The sequence below is a fragment of the Rhincodon typus genome, chromosome 35, assembly GCF_021869965.1.
Source record: "Rhincodon typus isolate 14 chromosome 35, sRhiTyp1.1, whole genome shotgun sequence".
NCBI lineage: Eukaryota > Metazoa > Chordata > Chondrichthyes > Orectolobiformes > Rhincodontidae > Rhincodon > Rhincodon typus.
In genome coordinates, this window is record NC_063366.1 from 6465790 (window position 1) to 6488083 (window position 22294).

General features: G+C 45.8%; 1 protein-coding gene across 4 annotated transcripts in view; it reads left to right on the forward strand.

The window, feature by feature from the left end:
- The first annotated feature begins 1637 nt into the window (after nucleotides 1-1637).
- Nucleotides 1638-22294, forward strand: part of LOC109924684 — a 139816-nt gene continuing 119159 nt past the window's right edge. For 2 of the 4 annotated variants that reach the window (XR_007265601.1, XM_048616865.1), the window contains exons 1-7: nucleotides 1638-1734; nucleotides 4118-4183; nucleotides 8030-8140; nucleotides 8914-9217; nucleotides 11380-11488; nucleotides 15470-15668; nucleotides 16014-16449. Coding sequence is in view for 3 of the 4 variants with exons in the window: in XM_048616865.1 (XP_048472822.1) it covers nucleotides 8961-9217; nucleotides 11380-11488; nucleotides 15470-15668; nucleotides 16014-16449 (1001 nt within the window). In the remaining variant the exon portion in view is untranslated. Of the gene's footprint in view, nucleotides 1735-3102; nucleotides 3555-4117; nucleotides 4184-8029; nucleotides 8141-8913; nucleotides 9218-11379; nucleotides 11489-15469; nucleotides 15669-16013; nucleotides 16450-22294 lie in introns of all 4 variants that reach the window. The other 2 variants (XM_048616866.1, XM_048616867.1) reach the window with 2 other exon arrangements.

Consider the following 22294-nt stretch of genomic DNA (forward strand, 5'->3'; position numbering starts at 1 on the left):
CGGACCAAATGGAGGAAGGTTTAGTAAGCAAACATTAAGTGGACAGTGATCGTTGCAATGAAAGATTGATTGGCTACTGAAAATGACAAGGGACAATTCAGAATAAGAATGTAATTAGGGGAAGGACAACTTCCATGAGTTGAGAACAAATTTGATCCACATAAACTGGAATCAAAGATTGCCAGGTAAAACTGTCATTGGACAATGAGCTGCCTTCAGATAGTTTGGATACAGTTCAGGTAAATTCACATGAGGTGGAAAGGTGAAGCAAACAAAACTAAATCTCCCTGAATGTTGAAATGGATAGAAGGTAAGCTGAAGCAGGAAAAAGGTGTGCATATAAAAGATGTCAGGTGGATAATACATGTAAGCACGAGTTCAATACGGAAGGTGGAAAGGGGAATTGAAAAACGTCAAATAAGAGAAGCAACGAAAGAGGAACTCGCAACTAACATAAAAGGATAATAAAAGAGGAATCATGCAGATTATAGTCCTAAAAGGCAAGTCTTGCATTAAGTCAGGGGACATGGTTGAGATACCAAATGAGTACTTTGCAATGATTACTGTCCCCTTAATGTTCGCTTCCTGAACCTTCGTCCATTTACTCCAACATATTCCTAAAAATCGGGAAAGAGGTGCATTGAAACACTACATTCCCTTTATCATGACTTGGAAGTACATTGTTTTTTCTTCACTATGTACAATCAAAATGCTGGAATTTCCTTTCCGATAGCAGTATGTGTGCGTCCGCATTGTATGGATTGTTCCAGTTCAAGAAGATGACTCACCACCTTCATTTCAAGGGCAATAGGCAATGAGCAACAAATGCTGACAAATGCTCACAACCTGAAAATTAGCATTTTGAAAAAAAAAGATGTAAGAATGCTTTAACAGGGAGTGAAAGTTGTTTTGAGACAGAGGTATGGATAGAAACTCAGATAAAGATAGCTGAATAAAACAGAGTAACAGAAATACAGAGGTACAGGTAGAAACTCAGATGGATACAGCTGAATGAAACAGAGAGTAACAGAAATTAGACTGATGAGGATATAGACAACCCTAGAAGGTTAGGATCAGCAAATGCATGGCGAAAAAGAAGAATTCCGAGTCACACACCATCTGGCTTAGAACTGCAGCACAGGAGGCGCCATTCGGTCCGTTTATATCCCGTCAACTCTTCTATTTCCACGCTTTGGTACACGAGGCCCCGCGAATTCACATGCTACAAGAGCCGATTCATTTTCCTTTTGTGTTTGAAATCTTGGAAATGAACTTCAGACAGTTATCTCCAGCAATTTACGTTTGCTAATTCTGTGGCGCTGAAGACGGTGTCGATGCCTCAGTCATGGCGGCTCGATGTCCCAGAAGGGGCCGCGCCGCTGAAACCGCCTCCTCCTCAGGCGGAGATGAACAGTGCGCAAATGCGGGAGATGCCGGCGGCCGGTAGTACACGAGAACGCATGTGCGCAAGGTGCCTGCGGAAAAGATGGACGGAGGGCGCTTGCGCGGGAGGCGCAATGAGCCGGCAGTGGAGGAGAGCGCATGCGTTTGTGGTACCGGCGGCCGAACGTGGGAAAGGGCGCATGTGCGAGACGTGCCGGCGGCTGGCGGTGAAGAATAGCGCATGCGTGGGAGGTGCCGGCGGCCGGCCGTGGTGGAGGGCGCTTGAATTATTTCTGGGGAGTGGGAGGCCTCTCCCCAGACTCCATATGGAAGAAAGAGAACCCAAGGGCGGTAAGTAGTTGGGTAGGCGGGCTGGCCGATCGGGTGGAAGGCGGATCCGCTAACAGACCCGCCGTCAGCTCTTGGGGCCGGGTAAAGAGGCGGCGGCTCATCTCCCGCCTCCGAGCGCAGAGGCTACCCACACCCGGAAAATAGACAGTACCAAACCCAGGGATCTGTTCATATCCCAATCCCGGACCCGTCTTGACCGCAATCCCTTAGATTCCTCCTGATCTCAATCCCTTAGATTCCTCCTGATCTCAATCCCTTGGATTCTTCCTGATTCTAATCCACAGGATCCCTCCTAATCCCAGATCCCTCCTAGTCTTAAAAGCAGAGATCCTTGCCCAACCCAGTGAACATTCCTGATCCCAATCCCATCTCCTCCTGATACCAACTTCAGATATCTCTCATGATCCCCAATTCCTTCCTGATTCCAATCCCAGAGGTCCCTCCTGATCTCAGTACCATCCGGATCCCAATTCCATCTCGATCCTAACCAGAGATCCCTCCTAATCCAAATCCATCCCAAACCCAATCCCAAAGGATTTTCCTGAGCGCAGTTCCAGCGATTGCTCCTGATCACAATCACAGCTATTCCTCCTGGTTCTAACCACATAGATTCCTCCTGATCCAAGTTCCAAGGATTCCTCTAATCCAAAACCTAGAGATTGTACCCTGCCTTCCAATAACAGAAATGCTCCATTCTGCCTCTCCCATTTCTTGAGATTGTCCCTCCCTCTTCCCAATCCCAAAAATTTCCCTTTTCCTGATCCCAAATGTTTGCCTCTTTCCTTTCACAATCCCACAGACTTCCACTCCATCCCAATGCTAGAGGGATTTCAAAGTACATTCAGTTATAACTTGCAAAAGAGAGTCAAATAAATACTTGGGAAGGAAAGAATTGGAAGGTTATGTATAATGAGAAGGGGAGTGAGGTTCCTGAATAACTTTAGCAAAGAGCTGACACAGAAATGAGGGCTTTTGTTCTGATTGACCCTGGAGAATGGATACTAATGGCAATACCAGCACTTACTGTCAGTCTCTGATTGCCCTTGAGAAGATAATGGTGAACGCCCACCCCCCAATCCTTGGAGTACAGATATACGGACAGTGCCGAGGGGAAGGAGTCAAGGGCCAGAACCACAGAGATGCTCTGAGGGTCCGTACTTGCGAATCCCTACTCATTCATTTACAGTTTCTGCAACTGCAGCTGGCAGAGACCTGGAGTTCAGCGCAGCAGCTGGAGAAATGTGAGGAAATGTAGAAGGGTATATTAGGAGTTTAAAGAAACAATGATATTGTTCAAATCAGGATGGTTTGAGGCTTGAAGAAGAACTTTTGTATTGTCCTGTGCATTTATTGCTCTTATCCTTTCAGGGATGTGATGCTGTAGTTTCGAAAATGCTTTTGAACAAGTCTTGCTGCGGTGCATGCTGTAGATCGTATATGTTGCTGTCACTGTGCATCAATGATAAAGACACTGAATGTCGAAGATAATGGATGGGGTGCCAATCAAGCAGGCAGCTTTGTGCTGAATGTTGCTGAGCTTTTTGAGTGTTATTGGAGCTGCACTCATTCAAACAATTGGGGAACGTTCCATCACACTCCTGACTGCAGATGATGAACAGGCTTTGGGGAGTCATTAAGAAGTGGCTGAAAATGGTTTGACCTTGGACACTATCCTGATATCAGTACTTAGGGTGCTATGGCACAGCGGTAGTGGCTCTGCCTCTGAGCCGGGAGGCCCGATCCAACTTACATCTGCTCCAGAAGTTTGTAATAACATCTGTCTGAATGGGTTGATAAGAAAATCAATATCCCTCCTTTAGGTAAGGAGATCAGAATTTCCCACAGTACTCCAATGTGGTTTGACTTCTGCCTTGTAGCAAGGCTTAACCTGGTGTGAATGCTTAGGGCTCTTGTGGCGCAGTGATAGTCTCACTATCTCTGAACCACGAGGCCTGGGTTCAATCCCACCTGACGTGCGCTATAACATTTCTGAACAGGTTGGTTAAAAATATCTCTTCTGATATCATTAGGAATCAGAAGGAAAAAGTAGAGAGTCATACCAAGCACAAAGCAAGATGGTAGTAGATGTTGAAGTCCAATTCATTCCAGCCACAGGACATGACTGCAGGAGTTTCTCATAATAGTGCAATGCTTGACTGAGGGTTCTGTTGGGTCATGAGGTTGCAGAGTGTTGAATATAATTATTGCTGCTGATGGTCCACCATACCTCATGGATTCCCTGTTTTGAGTGTCATTAGCGCTCTGGATCATTTGGCATGGTGTTAGTGCTCCACAACACAATGGAAAGGTATGCTTAATGTGAAAACAGGACATATTGTTAGCCCAGTAACAATTACAATTTTCTGTTCAACTCTTTTTCAAGGGCTGTGTGCATTGCTGGCAAGTACAGCATCCAACCTAAAGTGCCCGGAACTGGGTAACCTGTGAGGTGAGTTTGGAAGGCAGTTAAGAGTCAACCACTTTGCAACAAATGCTAATATCCTTTACACTTCTTTACACATTCTTTGCTTCTTTTGCAGTGTTACCCTGGCCGGCCTCCCTCATTCCACCCTTCATAAACTTCAGATCATCTCAGGGTAGCGGAGTCCAAAGCTAGAGAGCAAAGGTTGAAGCTGAGAGGGGAAAAATTTAAAAGGAACCTAAGAAGCAACTTTTTCACGCAGATGGTGGTGCATGTATGGCATGAACTGCCAGAGGAAGTGGTGGAGGCCAGTATAATTACAACATTTAAAAGGCATCTGGATGAGTACATGAATAGGAAGGCTTTAGAGTGATATGGGCCAAATGCTAGCAAATGGGACTAGATTAATTTGGAATATTTGGTCAGCATGGATGGGTTGGACCAAAGAGTCTGTTTCTGTGCTGTACATTTCAATGACTCTTTAACTCTTAACTTGCACCAAGTAATGTTCCTCTATCATCCCTCTGCTCGCTGTCCTTCATTTTTGGTTAAGCAATGCTTTGATTTTTAAATTCTCATCTTTGTTTTGAAACCCATCCACGGCCTCTCTCCATCCTTTTAGTGCTTCTATCCTAGCAATATCTGAGCTGTTATCGTGGCTTTAACCACATTCTCGACCTTTAATCACTTTCCCCATTGCGGGACATGCTTTGGCTGCCGAGGCTCTAATTACCTTGAATTCCATCCAAAACATGTCTGTCTTGCTCCTGTTTTAAGATGATACTTCAAGTCTTCCCCTTTGTCTAAGCTTTTAGTCACCTGTCCTAATCTCTCCTTATTTGGCAAAATTGAGTTCCTGAAGCACTAATAGTCATAGAGTCATACAGCACAGAAATAGACCCTTCAATCTAACCAATCCATGCTGATCATAATCCCAAAATAAACTAGTCCCACCTGGCTGCACGTGCCCATATCCCTCCAAATATTTCTTATTCATGTACTTATCTAAATGTCTTTAAACGTTGTAGTTGTATCTGCATCCAGCACTTCCTCTGGAAGTTCATTGCACACACGAACCACTCTTTGTGTAAAAAAAAAATGCCCCTCATGTCTTTTTAAAATCTTTCTTCTGTCACCATAAAAATATGCCCCCAAGTCTTGAAATCTCCCACTTTTTCCAGGGAAAAGACACCTGTCATTCACCTAATCTATACCCCTCATGATTTTATAAACATCTATAAGGTCACCTCTCAACCTCCCAAGCTCCAGTGAAAAATGTCTTGAGGATAACTAACTGCATTGAAGGTGCTTTATGAATGCAAATTGTTTTCAAGTAAACCCCATCTAATTTTACCAGCTCTAGTATTCTTTTTCCTCCAAGTCACAGATCCTGAGGCCCCCATCTTTGACCTTGTTTTTTGTTTTGCAAATGCACGTCAATGTAAGTTGTCTTGTCATTGTGTGCAATTCTGGGAGCTGTACTTTACAAGGGATAGCAATGTGATCAAACGGGCAGAGAAGAGGTTTCCAAGGATGATTCAAAGGATGGGGACTTGAGTTATGTGGAGAGAATGGAGAAGCGAGTTCTCTTCTGTCCTCTTGGAGTTGCGCAGTACGAGAAGAGATTTTATTGAAACATGTAACATCCTGAGGGAAATTGACAACGTAGTTACTCGGGGAATGTTCTCCTTTTGAGAAGTAGAACGAAGGGACACAATTTAAAAATTAGGGATAGAGTCATCGAAATGGAAATGGACTCTTTGGTCCAACCAGTCCATGCCAACTATAATCCCAAACTAAACTAGTCCCACCTGCCTGCTGCTGCCCCATATCCCTTACACCTTTCTTATTCATTAACTTATCTAAATGTCTTTTAAATATTGTAACTGTACCAGTATCCACCAGTTCCTCCAGAAGTTCATTCCACACATGAACCACACTGTGTTTAAAAAAAAATTGCCCCTCATGTCTTTTTTAAATCTTTCTCCTTTCACCTTAAAAATAGGTTTCAGAGTCTTGAAATCCTCCAGCCTAGGGAAAAGACATCTGCCATTCACTTATCTATAGCCTCCATGATTTTATACATTTTATTTAAGACAGAAATGAGGTGAAATATTTATTATTTAAATATTTACCTCAGAGGGTCGTTGTTCTGTGCAGTTGTCTTCCGCAGAGAGCAGAGGAGGCTGAGTCATTAAATATTTGTACGGCCAAGTTAGATGATGTTTAATTAACAAGTATGGGGTAGACAGGAGAGTTGAGGCAAAGCCGGAAGCACATCATCCACAAATTTATCAATGGAGCTGAATGGCTTGTTCCTGATTTGTACGCTCTCCTTAAAGAGATAGGTTTAAGCAGAGACTTGATAGAGACAATCAGAATTCTAAGATATTTGCACAGAGCAAATCAGGAGAAACAATTTCTTCTGTTAAGAGGTCCTAGTTTGAAAGTAGTTAGTAAGTTACCGAGAGAGAAAATGGGAAATGGATGACCAGAGAAGTTTGCCGAGATCTGAAATGTCCTAACTGCAGGTGTGATGGTAGCAGATACTGCAAGGAGTTTTAAAGGCAGTGGGACATGTACTTAAAGAAAAATAATTAGCTGAATTGCAACGGAAAAAGAGGAAGTCTTGTGGGGCAGCGGGTAGCATCCCTTCTTTGGAACTGGAAACCCAATTTCAAGGCCCAGGTCAGGACCTGATGGCCAAGAAAAATTCATAATGTGGCCAAACAGGTTGAATATCAACCTGCAAATCCCTGTTACAAAGGCCGATGGTAGGGGTTTAAGAGTTGGAGAGATTCCTGGTCAGCCATGTGATAGGAAGAATATTGAAGCCTCTATCATTAGAGTTCATAGCGGCAGTGTACAACATGCCTGTGGAAAGTGTGTATTGCCAGAGCAACTCAGATTCCTTGAGGGTGGCCAGTTGGCCAGACCAGCTTTTAGGCAGAGAAGACGGAGGTGGAAAGAAACTGGGGCGTGCGACTACATGGGACAACACTTTCCAGGGACCACTACATGCCTGAAGGAACAAATAGTCTGTTTCTGTGGTACTAGATTTTACACCTGAGGAAATCTTAGAACTTAGCCAATGTGTAGGCTACAGACTAAGTGCAGGGAAATGAGATTGGTATAGTTTGATGTTTGCTGATTGACATAGACATGATGGGCCAAAGGGCTTGTTTCTATGCTCTGTGACACTATAACTTTATGTTTCCCGAGTGACAAATTAGTTATATCATGTCCTAACATTACCAGTTAATGGGATGTGGATGGGAAAGGAATCAACTGATATGCTGGCTGGTAAATCCCGTGAGCATTGGCATGGACCGATTGGGAATGGCCTGTTTCCATAATTTGAATTCAGTCATTCTACCAGTGCTCCACTCCAGTGTTGTTTAGCTTAGAATGTCCTCCGGTCTCCCAAAGCCACCATTTATACATAGACGGAGAGATCTCTTCACATGAGTCAGGACTGGAACTTTTCGCAGGCTTTGCAGCCGGCGCTGAAACCTTTCCAGCCTCTTGTTGGGGTAAGACCCAATAATTCTAATTGACTAATGTCTTAATTTAGGATATACCTGCTTCATCAATCAGCAGATCTGTCTACTGGAAGTGGGTATGTTGGGAGGTGGGGTGGGGAGTGGTGGAGTCCAAAACTAGGAGCCATCAATATAATCAGCAAGAAATCCAATCGGGTGCTCAGAAAAAACCTCTTTACCCCAGGGAGAGGTTAGTATGTGGCATCAGGAGGAGATATCCTAGTGGTATCATTAACGGCTTCTTCCTGTGCTGCAGGCCCGATGTAATTCAGTGTAAACTTTACTCCATTGTACAAATGGATCTTTAATGCTTCCCACTGTTTTTCAACAGAAATCTCACTTGGCGCATCTTTAGTGCTGATGGCTGTTGAATTATGTGGCAGAGGTCACTGACTGCCTGACCAGACCAACCAAACCTACTTGCAGCTGCTACATTGATAAGGTAACTTGCTTCATGTCGCTGTCTCCTCAGCCTAGCTGGACATCCATTGTTTGGAGCTATTGGTTGGCATTTGGATCCTAAAACTATGTCTAAACAGTTTTTAGATAGTCCCAAGTGATTTGAAACTCCACCTTCAACATTAGCAACCCTGAGAGTAACCATGATGGAGCATAGTCAAAGCAGGAACATCCAAGGCCCTGTTTGTGTACAATTGTTACATTGTGGTGGGGCATCTTTCTGGAGGTTTTGCCACATGTCTTTCATCAGCCCAGGCTCTTGCTGTTGGTCATGTAACCAAATACTTTAAAAGCAGGAATGAGGCACTTGGCTCCCTGAGCTTGCTGTGCCACTCAGTTGGATCAGGGCGATCTAATGACCCCACAATCCTAGCTACCCCAGGTAACTTCTCACACACTTCAATTTCTATCAGTAATGAGTAACAGGGAGAATCATTTTTAAAACCCCACAATTAGGCTATACATCCTCCTGCTTACATTTTCGCAGCTGCTGTTTTCTTGAGGTGAATCTTCAATGAGACATCAGAACAATCTGAGAGGGTTGCTAACCTCTTGCCTGTTGCCAAGGGTCAGCATCTCAGCTGGTCTGAAAACCGACTACGATTGGATGGCATTGGTAGCGTATCGGGTATGGAGTTAAGACGTACAACCCAGAGTCCGTCACAGAGCACCACCCCCGCCAACGCTTTCCCCTCCACACCCACATTTTCCAGGGTTCTGGTCCCTGACCTGTTGCCCCATATGTTTTCTACACAGGTCCCACTCCCCATTTGGGTCGTCCCGGTTGTGGGAAACGTACAGTTATGTCCCAGGCGGTGGGCTTTCGAGTGGGTGCGGAGTTCTCATCGTACAGCGAGCTGCACCGTGAGTTCCGGCGCTACCAGAGGGATTGTGCCGTGCAGCTGTGGACCAGGCACTCTCGCACCATCGAGGCCCAGAGGCGGAGGGCACCCAAACGGCCCATGAACGACGCACTCAAGTTCGCCGAGATCGACTACGCTTGCATCCACGGGGGCAAACTCTTCAGGGCCAAAGGGACCGGAAAGCGGACAAACCAAAGGTGAGGGGTGGAGGGTTGCGGGGATCGTCGGCTCACTCTGTCTGAGTTGGTTCTCATGCTGTCACTGCGTAACTCTATAATCCACAGCAGAGCCCCAGTTGGAGTGTTTATAACACATCGATATATTCCAACTGGGGCTAGATTTCCTGGAAGGGTGCTGGAAGCAGAAACAATTGGTCACTTTCTAAAGGAACGTGGATAGCAATTTAAAAGTAAAGAAAGAGTTTGGGATCATGAGGAAGGGGTTGTGCAGTTGAATTGATTGGACAGAACTATCAGAGGTACTGGTTTGATGAGCTGAATGGCCTCCTCTGTACTGTCTTGTTCTGTAAGTGAAGTGAGTGACACTGTTCTCAACCTTGCCTTGACAAGCAACACCCCCATCCATTTCCACCCACCTGCTAACTTACAGCCATGCAAGACATGGAGGATCCAAATGTCCATTGCAGGTTGACATTAGTTCAGTATATGGTATATTTGCCTCTGAGTCAGAAGTTCATGGGTTTAAGTCGCCACTCTAGAGATTTGGACCAAAATCTTAGCTGAAAATTCAACTCCAGAGCCTTCTAAAGGCGTGCTACTCTGCTGAAGGCTCCATCTTTTGGATAAGGTGAGAAACAGAGGCCCCATTGCCCTGGGGAGTAGATGCAAAATACTGTATTATTTCAACAAGCGAGAGAATTAGCCCCAGTCTTCTGGGCACAAGTTATCCCCTAACCAGCCTGGCTAAACTAGATAATGGCCATTATTGCATTCCTATTTGAGGGAGCTACCTCCACTTAAGTCAGTAATTTCAACGTTACACTACTGACCACGCTTCAAAGAAGAAATAACCACACAGTGCTTTGAGAAGTCCAGAAAAGGGCTGTATAAACTGATTCTAGCTGTCAGGCTAAATCGTGTCCATGTCTGCACAGATACTACACTTTATTTGGCTGTGACCCTACTGGCAGACTTGTATGATGTTTATCACATAGAAGGAGACTCTTTAGCTTGTCAAGATTGTGCTGGCTCTCTGCAAGAGTAACTCACCCAGTCCAACTCCCTTGCTTTGTGGCCCTGCAAAAATGTTCTCTTCAATTATCCAATCCCCTTTTAAAGACCACAATGATATCAGCTTTGACTTCACTCTCGGGCAGTGCATTCAGAATCCTAAGCACTCGCTGTGTTACAAAAAGATTAACCCTGTGTCCCCTTTTGATTCTTTTGTCAATCATCGTAAATCTGTGCTATCTCATTCTCAACTCTTCAGCCAATAGAAACAGTTTCTTCCCATCCACTTCACACAGATCCCTCATGAATTGCAACCTCCCCCACTGAATCTCCTCTGCTCCTTCTGACCCCGGCTTTTGCAATGTAGGCACATTACTGAAGGCATAGAGTCAAAGAGCCATACAGCATGGAAACAGCCCCTTCTGTCCAACAAATCAATGCTGACCGTAATCCCAAAGTAAACTCATCCCACCTGTCTGCGCTTGGCCCGTATCCCTCCAAACATTCCTTATTCATGTATTTATCCAAATGTCTTTTAAGTGCTGTAACTGTACCTGCATCCACCACTTTCACTAGAAGGTCATTCAACACCCAAACCACACTCTGTAAAAAGAAATTTCCCCTCATGTCTTTTTTTAAAACTTTCTCCTCTCACCTTAAAATACACCCGCTAGTCTTGAAATCCCCCACCATCGGGAAAGGACACTTGCCGTTCACTGTATCTGTGCCCCTCATGGTTTTATAAACATCTATAAGGTCACCCCTCAACCTCCTACGCTGTAGGGAAACATGTCCCAGCCAATCTTGATAACTCAAACCCTCTATTCCTGGTAACAAATTGGTGAATCTTGTCTGAACCCTCTCCAGTCCTTCTTCACCTGAAATCTTATCTGTGTTCACCAACATGAGCATTTTTAAACCTCGTGCCCACCTAGAGTCTGTCCATTCAAGGTAAAATTGAAACTTATGTATTTGAATAAGTCTGGATTACAAACATGCAAACCAGCAGTTCCTGAGGATTCCATCTTGTTATTCAGTTTTTGATTCTTATGCAGGCTGTAAACAGGAATTTAATAATCTTTCTATGGTGCCACATGCTGATGCGAAAGGAGATTCAAAAAGTAGTCTCCCTCTAGCTCCTGACACAATGCTGCAATTGTCTGTTGCAGAACCAACAAGACCAAGTGTCCCTGTGTTATTAAAGTTCGCCTGTCTCCGGATGGAGACAAGTTTGTGGTGAAAGAGATGATTGAATCACATAACCACACAGTACAAGAGGTAAGTAAAACCAGCAAGCAGATTCCTGCCGGTGTGGAAATCCTGACACTAACATTGATGCACATTCAGTCATCACCTTCTATATAAGCTCTAGTTTCTGTCCCTCCCTCTCCCAGGTTAAGGCTGTTTCAAAAAGGTACACAAGATTGTGGACTTCATAAATACAGAAAGCGTACAAAAATAAAGTTCTACTAAATGTTTCTAATTCACTATTCAAGCATTAGCTGGAATATTATGTTCAATCCTGGGCACCAAGAAAGATGCCATGAACTTGTGGTGGGCACAGAAGAGATTGACTGGACTCGCACCAGGGATGAAGGGCTTCATAGAATTCCTAGAGTGTGGAAGCAGACCATTCGGCCCATTGAGTCACCAACATTCCGAAGAGCATCCCACCCAGACCCACCACTCTACCCTATCCCTGTATCTCGCACTGCCCATGGCTAATGCACATTCCCGGACTCCATGGGCAATTTTACCATTAGCAATCCACATAACCTGCACGTCTTTGGACTGTGGGAGGAAACTGGAGCAAGCCCGCACAGCCACGGGAAGAACGTGCAAACTCCACACAGACAGTTACCCGAGGGTGGAATCGAACCAGGTCCCTGGCGCTGTGAGGCAGCAGTGCTAACCACTGAGCCACCATGCCACCTTAACTTAAGTCAAGTAGACAGATTGGAGAAGATTCGCAGAAGGAGGCCATTTAACACTTTGGGACTGTGTTTGCTCTCTGCAAGAGCAAATCAGTCCCAACCCTACCACCTTTTCCCTCCACTTCTTTTATTTTCAGAAGTTGAACCAATTCCCTTTTCGAAGATCATAAATCGGTTTGCCTGGGCTGCACTCTCCGGCAATGCATTCCAGATCTTAACCCCTCGCTGAGTAAAAGCATTGCCTCATGTCACCATTGCTACTTTCACCAATCACATTAAATCAGCTTCCTCTGATTCCTGATCCTTCCACCTTGGAAACAATATCTCATTGTTTACTAAACAAAAACCAAAAGAACTGCGGATGCTGTAAATCAGGAACAAAAACAAAGTTGCTGGAAAAGCTCAGCAGGTCTGGCAGCATCTGTGAAGGAGAAAACAGAGTTAACGTTTCTGGTCTGGTGACCCTTCTTCAGAACTGATGGTGGCTGGGAAAACGTCAGTGTATATGCAGAAAATAGGGAGGTGGGTGGCGTAGGGAGTAAACGATAGGATAGAGCCCAAAGAGAGAGAAAGACAGTTGGACAGATGAAGGAGTTGCTAACGATCAGGCTGGGAGGGTGAATAGTTATTAATGGGGACAGTTAGTGACTAACACCAGGGGGTGTGTAGTGGCAGGCTATGTGGCAACAAGGCCTGGTGTTTGGGGTGGGGGCCTGGGACATGGGAGAGAGGCAAGAGATTTAACCAGAAGGCGAGACGGAAATTATTTTTGCACAGCGGGTTGTTACGAGCTGAGAAAGCGCTGCTTAAAAGGTACTAGGAGCAGATTCAATTATACAGTTCAAAAGAGAATTGTATAAATACTTGAAGATAGAGATTTGAAGAGTTGTAGAGAAAGAGTAAAAGAGTAGAACTGATTGGGCATCTCTTTCAGATAGCCATGACAGGCAGGTTGGGCTGAATGGCCTCTTGCCACACTAGATCACTTTTTGAATATGCTAATTTTTTTTTAGAAAGTGCTGTCTGCAGTAGCTGGTCAGACCACCTCTTGTTTCAACACCAAGTCAGGTTTTCAACTTGAAGATGCTGTTATGTTGAATACTGGGTTGCTTACAGTTGAAGCTGATGCTCTCCAGCAAGCTTGTGGGATCGCTAGAATTTTGAGCTTTGCTAGTACGCTGAGAGTAGTTTCATCTCAGATGTGGATGTGGAGAACAAAGACCTGGAGGTGCAGGTACCTAGTTCCTTGAGGGTGGAGTGACAGGTAGGCAGGATAGTGAAGAAGGTGTTTGGCACACCTGCCTTTATTGGTCAGTGCATTGTGTGTGAGTTGGAAGGTCATGTTGTGATTGTACAGGACATTGGTTAGGCCACTTTCGGGATCCTGGATTCAATTCTGATCTCCCAGCTATAGGAACGATGTTGTTAAACTTGAAAGAGTTCAAAAAAGATTTACAAGGATGTTGCTGGGGTTAGAGGGTTTGAGCTATAGGGAGAGGCTGAAAAGACTGGGGCTATTTTCATTGGAGCTTCAGAGGCTGAGGGGTTTTTTTTGTTTACTCATTCATGGGATGAGGGTGTTGCTGACCAGGCAGCATTTATTATCCATCCCTAATTACCCAGAGGGCGTTAAGAGTCAACCACATTGCTGTGGGTCTGGAGTCACATATGGGCCAGACCAGGCAAGAATGGCAGTTTCCTTCCCTAAGAGACATTAGTGAACCAGATGGGTTTTTCCCAACAAAGGATTCATGGTTTTCATTTGACTGTTAATTCCAGATATTTATTAAATTCAAATTCCACCATCTGCCATGGTAGGATTTGAACCCAGGTCCCCAGAACGTTTAATTGGGTCTCTGCCTGGATCCTAACAGACCAGCGATAATACCACTAGGCCATCACCTCCCCATCCAACCCTATAGAGGTTTATAAAATCATGAGGGGCATCGATAGGGTGAATAGCCAAGGTCTTTTTCCCAGCGTAGGGGAGTCCGAAACTAAAGGGCATAGATTTAACTTGAGAGGGAAAATATCTAAAAGGGACCTAAGGAGCAACTTTTTCACATAGAAAGTGGTGCAAGTATAGAATGAGCTGCCAGAGGAAGTGGTGGAGGCTGATACAATTACGACACTTAAAAGGCATTGAATGAGTGTATGAATAGGAGCAGTTTAGAAGGATATGGGCCAAATGCTGGCAGAATGGGACTAGATTAACTTAGGTTATCTGGTCAGCATGGACAATTTGGACTGAAGGGTCTGTTTCTGTGCTGTACATCTCTATGACGCTATGTGCAAAGTGTGCAGTTACATGTGCATTGGGGGATTTTGGATGTGCAGTTACTGACATGTGGGGTCCCGAACGTTCAGTTACTGACAAACAGACAGGATGTCCCCAATGTGTAGTTACTGACACACACAGTGGGGGGTTACCGGACGTGCAGTTACTGACACACACGGGGGTGGGGGTCGGCTGGGGTGGGGAGTGGTTGGGGTGGGGGTGTCCGGGACGTGCAGTTACTGACACGCACGGGGTGGGGGTGGCTACTGGACGCACTGTTAGTGACACATGCAGGGCCGTCCTGGACACGCAGGTACTGAGTTTAAGTTGTCCCAGATGAACAGCTGCCAGAGCGTGAGGGCCCTTCAAGTTTTCTTGCCACGGGTGCTGGGATGCAGTTGCAAGCACACAGTCAGTGATATACAAGGTCACAGCTGCCCAGTTACCCCTGCAGAGGGCTTCCTTAACATACCTAGACATGCAAGGGGCACAGACAATTAGCAGTGTGCGCGGTTCAACCCGCAGGGACACAGATGTGCAGTTGCCTGTGTATAGAGTCAGATACACAGGGTCACTGACACTTGTACCTTCCTCATGCCAGTACAGTCGTGCAGCTGCTGATGTGGCCTGTCATATCCATCAAGAGCTTCAGGCATAGTTGCAGGTGTACCTTCCGTGAAATTTCTGCATGTGACACAGCATGCCACTTTCTGAAACATAATACGTTTACAAAAAAAAACCCTCCCGATCTTTGCAAACTTCACCAGCCCCACAAACCTCTGATATGTCTGCGCTCCACTAATTGTGGCCTGCGGTAGATCTCCAATCTTAATGAATGCACCAAGTCCTGTAAGACCCAATGTCACGATTCCCCCCACCCCACCACCATCTAACGTCTAGCTTTCCTCGTTGAGATCACTTTAAAATATACCGCTTTCACGGTTTTTCATCATCTCTAGCACTGTCAGTGGCTTTCTGTTGTATAATATTCCTGTGGTGTGTTATATTGAATATTGAAGTAAAGTTAGAACTTCTCCCAACTTTCAGGCTGAGCGGGAACGCTTCCCACGACAAAGGCGCTTTGACAGTGCAGTACAGAGGAGTAGAGCAGATATTAAGGAGAACCTGGTGGTTGCAGCAGATCAGGGAATCCACCGCGACGATAGCTGCAGAGACAAATGGAGCGCGTGCAAGACAAACCGGACTGACCTGGAGAAGATGGTGCCCCCGCTAGCAGCTGCCAAGGGTAGGTGTTAAAGTGCATTATGCTCACACCCCATCGCTGTTCCACACTGCTCCACATTGTCCCAACCCTGGGACAGCACAGTGCTTTCTCACTGATCCCTCACTGCTCCACACTGTCCCAGCCCAGGGACTGCTACCACACCATCTTAGTCCACTTCCCACCCTTCCCTGTCTCCCTATATGACAGTGTTGACAGGTAAATGGCCTCTGTATCTAGCTGGTTGTGCTGACCAGCTTGTGCGTTAGTCTCAACGGGCTGAGTAACCCAAGTGTCTGTCTCAATGGATTGAATATCCTGTGCTTCCTTCCTGCTGTCTGACATTGTGGTCTCTGTGGTTTGTTACAGATGCCACTGTGGTCGTGGTGGTCAGCAAGGCGAACGTGCTGCAGGCCATCTACTTCCAGGACAGCAGCATGAAGCAGACCTTCGAGAGATATCCCGAGGTGCTACTGTTGGACGTCACGTACAAGTGGGACGGCCTGCGGCTGCCCACCTTCCTGCTGCTGGTGATTGATGGCAATGGCGAGAGCGAGCTGGTCTGCATGTGGTTCGTCCAGAACGAGGAACACGAGACCATCAAGCAGCTACTGCACATCTTCAAGCAGAAAAACCCGGCGGCAGAGAGGATCCAGACAGTCATGTGCAGCGGAAAGCCCAACCGGGGCGAAGTCATCTCCGAGGTGCTGCCGCACTGCAAGCCGCTCACCTGCCTCTTCCATACCCTGCGTACCTTCCAGGCAGACGTCACCACTGACAAGCTGCAAGTGACGGTTGGACAGCGGTGAGTACTGATGTTTTGCTACTGCTCCAGGATACGACTGGACCTTTACCCTGTGCAGTTCTGTTAGGGGCTGTAGTTGTGACCAGGACGCAACCAACCTTCACACCCTACCTTCATCCTTCTCCTCCCCTTCCTCCCCCAAACTCCCTGCCTTGCCGGCCGTCACCTCTATCTCAGTAGCTAATTCGTAAGGCAGCCTGGTGGAACCTGGCTGAGAGTTACGTCTTTTAGGAGAGGGCTGGGAACACTTAGGAGAAGAAATACCTCTCCGCTACTATTTCTGTTTCAAACTTACTCTAACTGCATCAGACTATATGTGTGCCTCTTATATATTATTTGCTACATTTATCAATTTCAATCTCAAGATTTTTCCGTCTGTCAGCTTACCTATCAACTTGCTATTTTTCCCAACACCTCTCTCGCTCAATGGCTCTACCTCCCTCTAATTCTCCAGTAACATTGCTATATATCAATAGAAGTGTCAACCTGTACATTTCTTGTTAGCTGAGTTTCATAATGATTTCTGTAACATCTTTGTTTAATTTTCTACTTCGCTTTAATTTTCTACTTAGGTTTTCTTTTAATTTGTTCATAGGGTGTGGCCAAGATTTATTGCCCATCCCTAATAGCTCTGGAGAAGGAGGTTGTGAGCCATGTTTGTGAGTTTTTACATGGCAAGGAGTGTTAATGACCCACAGTGTTTCCAAGAAGGGATGTCCAGGATTTTGATGCAGTAACAGTAACGGAGCAGTGGAATAGTTCTAAGTCAGGATGGCATGTGGCTTGGAGGGAAGCTTGCAGTTGCTGATGGTATTCCCATGTACCCATTGCCCTTTTACTTCTGGGTGTTGGAAGTTGTAGGTTTGGAAAGTGCTGTCAGAAGAGTCTTGGTGAGTTGCTGCAGTGCATCTTGTAGATGATATGCTCTGTGCCCCCCCCCACCCCCATGCATCAGCGGTGAAGTGAGTGAGTGTGAAAAGTAATGGATTTGGTGCCTTTAAAGCAGGCTGCTTTACCCTGGATGGTGTCATCCTTTATGAGTGTTGTTGGAGCTGCACTCGTTCAGGCAAGTGAGGAGTATTCCATCATACTCCTGACGTACCTTGTAGATGTTGGTCAGGGATTGGTGAGTCAGGAGGTCATTTATTTGCCACAGAACTCCTAACCTCTGACTTGCTCTTGAAGCCACAATATTTATATGATTGATGCGGTTCGGGTTTTGGTCAAAGGTAACCCGAAGTGTTTATAGTGAGGGATGCAGTGAAGGTAATACCATTAAGAATCAAGTATTGATGGTTAGATTCTCAATTGTTGGAGCTGGTCATTGCCCAGCAATTGTGTAGCACAATGTTACAATTATCAGACCAAGCCAAATGTTGTCCAGGTCTTGTTGCACGTGGGAACTGTCTGCTTCAAATGCTGAGCTTTGGTGACCATGCTTACTTCCGTCCTTATGATGGATGGAAGGTCATTGATAAAGCAGCTGAAGATGGTATGTCCTAGGACGTAACCCTGAGGAACTCCTGTGGAGATGTCTTCGAGCTGAGATGACTGACCTCCAACACCCAAAACCATCTTCCTTTGTGCAGGTATAACTCCATCCAGCAGAGAATTTTCCCCAGTTCTCATTGACTCCAGTTTTGTCAGGGTTCTTCGGAGCAGTCTTGATGTCAAGGGCAGCCACTCTTGACTCGCCTCTGGAATTCAGCTCTTTTGCCCATGTTTGAAACAAGGCTCCAGGGGTCAGGAGCTGAGTTGCTCTGCCAAACTGAGCATCGGTAAGCAGGTTATTCTTTTGTGGGTACTACTTTAATTAAGGATATCTGGTCAGTATGGATGAGTTGGACCGAAGGGTCTGTTTCCGTGTGGGGTGGATATTCAATGTTATAGCTGTACTGGAGCTCAGTTAGAGGTCCAGCAAGTTCTGGAGCACAAGCCTTCAAAACCAATGGCAGAATGTCACCAGAGTCCATAGCCTTTATAGTATCCAGTGCAGAATTGGCTCAAGGCTGGCATCTGTGTTGGTGTGGACCTCAGCAGCAGGCCACACTGCAATATTCACTCTGCACTTCTGGCTAAAGATGGATGCAAATGTTTTATCAAGGTGTAGAGCTGGATGAGCACAGCAGGCCAGGCAGCATCAGAGGAGCAGGAAAGCTGATATTTCGGGTCAAGACCCTTCTTCAGAAATGGGGGAGGGGAAGGGGGTTCTGAAATAAATAGGGAGAGAGGGGGAGGCGGATAGAAGATGGATAAAGGAGAAGATAGGTGGAGAGGAGACAGACAGGTCAAAGAGGCGGGGTTGGAGCCAGTAAAGGTGAATGTAGGTGGGGAGTTAGGGAGGGGATAGGTCAGTCCAGGGAGGACCCTTGGGCCGGTTCGCAACAAACAACTACACCTCCCAGTCGCAAACGATTTCAACTCCCGCTCCCACTCCTTGGACGACATGTCCATCCTGGGCCTCCTGCAGTGCCACAATGATGCCACCCGAAGGCTGCAGGAACAGCATCTCATATTTCGCTTGGGCACCTTGCACCCCAAGGGTATCAATGTGGACTTCGCAAGCTTCAAAATCTCCCCTCCCCCGACCGCATCCCAAAACCAGCCCAGCTCATCCCCGCCTCCCTAACCATTCCTCCCACCTCAAGCCCCACCCCCATCTCCTAACCACTAGCCTCATCCCGCCTCCTTGACCTGTCCGTCCTCCCTGGACTGACCTATCCCCTCCCTAACTCCCCACCTACATTCACCTTTACTGGCTCCAATCCCGCGTCTTTGACCTGTCTGTCTCCTCTCCACCTATATCCTTTATCTATCTTCTATCCGCCTCCCCCTCTCTCCCTATTTATTTCAGAATCCCCTTCCCCTCCCCCATTTCTGAAGAAGGGTCTCGACCCGAAACGTCAGCGTTCCTGCTCCTCTGATGCTGCTTGGCCTGCTGTGTTCATCCAGCTCTACACCTTGTCATCTCAGATTCTCCAGCATTGGCAGTTCCTACTATCTCTGCAAATGTTTTAGCCTTATTTTTTGCGCTGATGTTCTGGGCTGTCCCATCGGTGAGGATGGGGCTATTTATGGAGCCGCCTCTTTTTGTTACTCCTTTCATTACCCACCATATTAACAACTCAATATGGTGGGATTGCATCTGTTGGTTGTGTGGTCACTTAGTCCTGTTTTATTGCATGCTGCTTACACTTTCAGATCATCCAGTTATGACTTCATACCTCATTTTTGGATATGCCTGGTGCTGCTCCTGACTTGTCCACCTGCACTTTTTATTGAACCAGTGTTGATTTCCAACTTGATGGGAAATGCTGGAGTGTGGTGTGAGGTTACAGATTGATTTGATTTGTTGTTGTCACATGTACCTGAGTATGGTGAAAAGTTTTGTTTTGCATGCAGTACAGGCAAATCGTATCACACAAAGACAAACAGATCATAGGGTGATTAAACCAATGTAAGGCATACAAAGTTACAGCTGCACAGGAGGTGTACAGGACTGTGTTTGAAAATGATACTGCTGCTAGAATGCAAGAGCATAGACGTACTGCTGAGTCTATGTAAGGCTCTGGTCAGATCCCATGTGGAATATTGTGAGCAGTATTGGGTTTTGTATCTCAGGAAAGATGCGTTGGCCTTCAAGGGGATCCAGAGGAGGTTTACAAGAATGATCCTGGGAATGAAGGGCTTGTCATATAAGGAGAGATTGAGGAGTCTGGGTTTGTATTTGATGGAATTAAGAAGGATGAGAGGGGGATCTCTCTTGAAACTTACAGAATAACAGAGGCCTGGATAGAGTGGATGTGGGGAAGATGTTTCCACTAGTGGGAGTGGTGAGGACCCCAGGGCACAGTCACAGATGGAAGGAATGACCCTTTAAAACTGATCTGAGGAGGAACTTCTTCAGCCAGAGGTATATTAATCTGTGGAACTCATTGCTGCAGAGGGCTGTAGAGGCCACATTGTTGAGTGTATTTAATTTAGAGATAGGTTCTTCATTAGTAGGGGGATCAATGGTTATGGGGAGAAGGCAGGAGAATAGAGTTGAGAGACATGTCAACCATGATCGAATGGCAGGGTGATTCAGTGGGCCGAATGGCCTAATTCTGCTCCTATATCGTACGATTGACTACAGCACCTCATAGATGTGCAGTTTTGAGTTTCTAGATTAGCTCAAGTCAGTCTTATTTGTGATGGTAATAGTGCCGTACAATATGATAGAGGATGTCCTGGGTCTGCAGACAGGACATTGTCTCCACAAGGACTGTGCTATAATGATTCCTTACCAATACTACTGTTGATAGACTTATCTGCAACAAGGCGATTGCTGAGAACGAGGTGAAGCATGTTTTTCGATTTTGTACATTACCTCATCGCCTGCTGTAGACCTAGTCTAGCACCTATGACTTTTAGGACTTAAAACAGTTAGGTCATTAAAGGTGCTACTGAGCCACTCTTGGTGGTAGACTTTGAAACCCCTCACCTGGAGCACCTGCTGTGCTCTTCCCACCCTATTCTTCCAGATGGTGCTGAACACGGCAGAGGACTGATTCCTCATCTGAGAGCTGGTGGGAGACAATAATCAATAGGAGGCGGCCTTGCCCACATTTGACCTAATGCCAGGAGAAATTAATGTTGAGCACTTGCAGGGCAACTCCACCCTTACTGATACCACTGTGCCACCACCTCTCCTGGATCTGTCCTTCTGGGGGATAGGACACACTCTGGGGTTGGTGTCTGGCAGTTATTTCTGAGGTATGATTTTCTGAGTACATCTGTCAGACTAGTCTGTGGGCCAGCTTCCCAAATTTAGTACAAACTCCCGGATGTTAGTAAGCACGACTTTGCAGAATCAATGGGACTCAGCTTGCTGTTATTGCGTCCTGTGCCAGTTTTGACACCAGGGTGGTCCGTCCAATTTTGTTCCTTCCTTTAGACTGTAATGATTTTTGATGCAACTGAGTTGCTTGCTAGACCAGTTCAGAGGGCAGCTAAGACACAAACTCATTGCTGTAGGTCTGAAATCACTTGCAGACCAAACCAGGGAAGGATGGCAGATTTCCTCCCTTAAAGGGCATTCGTGAACCAGATGGATTTTTATGAAAACACAAAATGTGTTCACAATTACACTAGTTTTTAAGTCCAGCTATGTTTTGAATTTAACTTTTACCAGCTGTGGTGGGATTTTAAACCATGTCCCCAGAATGTTAACCTGGGGCTCTTTTACTAATCCAGGGACATTACCACTCTGTCACTGCCTACGCTTAAATGGTCTCGATCTTTTCCAGTCTAATTTCTGTTTTGCTGACTTTTATCTAGCAATCTCTATTTCTAAACAATTTTCAAAGTCTGCCTGGCTTTTTTACATACTTTTTTCAAAAGTATTGATTTTCTGGATTTGAGCATTTATTACCCATTGCCAGTTGCTGTTGAAGATGATATTGAGTCATCTCATTGAACCAGTACAATCCATTTAATACCGCTGCATCTATAGTGTTGTTTGGATGTGAGTTGCAAGTTTTTGACCCAGTGACAGTGGGGAAGAAAGTCTGTGATAAAATTCCAAGTCAGGATGACATGTGGGCTGGAAGTGAACTTGCAGGCGGTGGTGTTTCCACGATCTTGCTGTTCTTGTCTTTCTCAGTGGAAGGGGCCATAGCCTTGAAAGGTGCTGTCAAAAGGAGCCTTGCTGCGGTAGGTGATATCAGAACACATAAAATTTAGCTCCAGCAGAGGAGTGAATCATTTCAGCTGATAGTAGGGCAGAACAGAGGCTTGGAAAATGTGGCACTCGGAAAGCAATCAGGTTGGTTAAGGAATGTGGTGGAAGAAAGTAAGTTAGGTC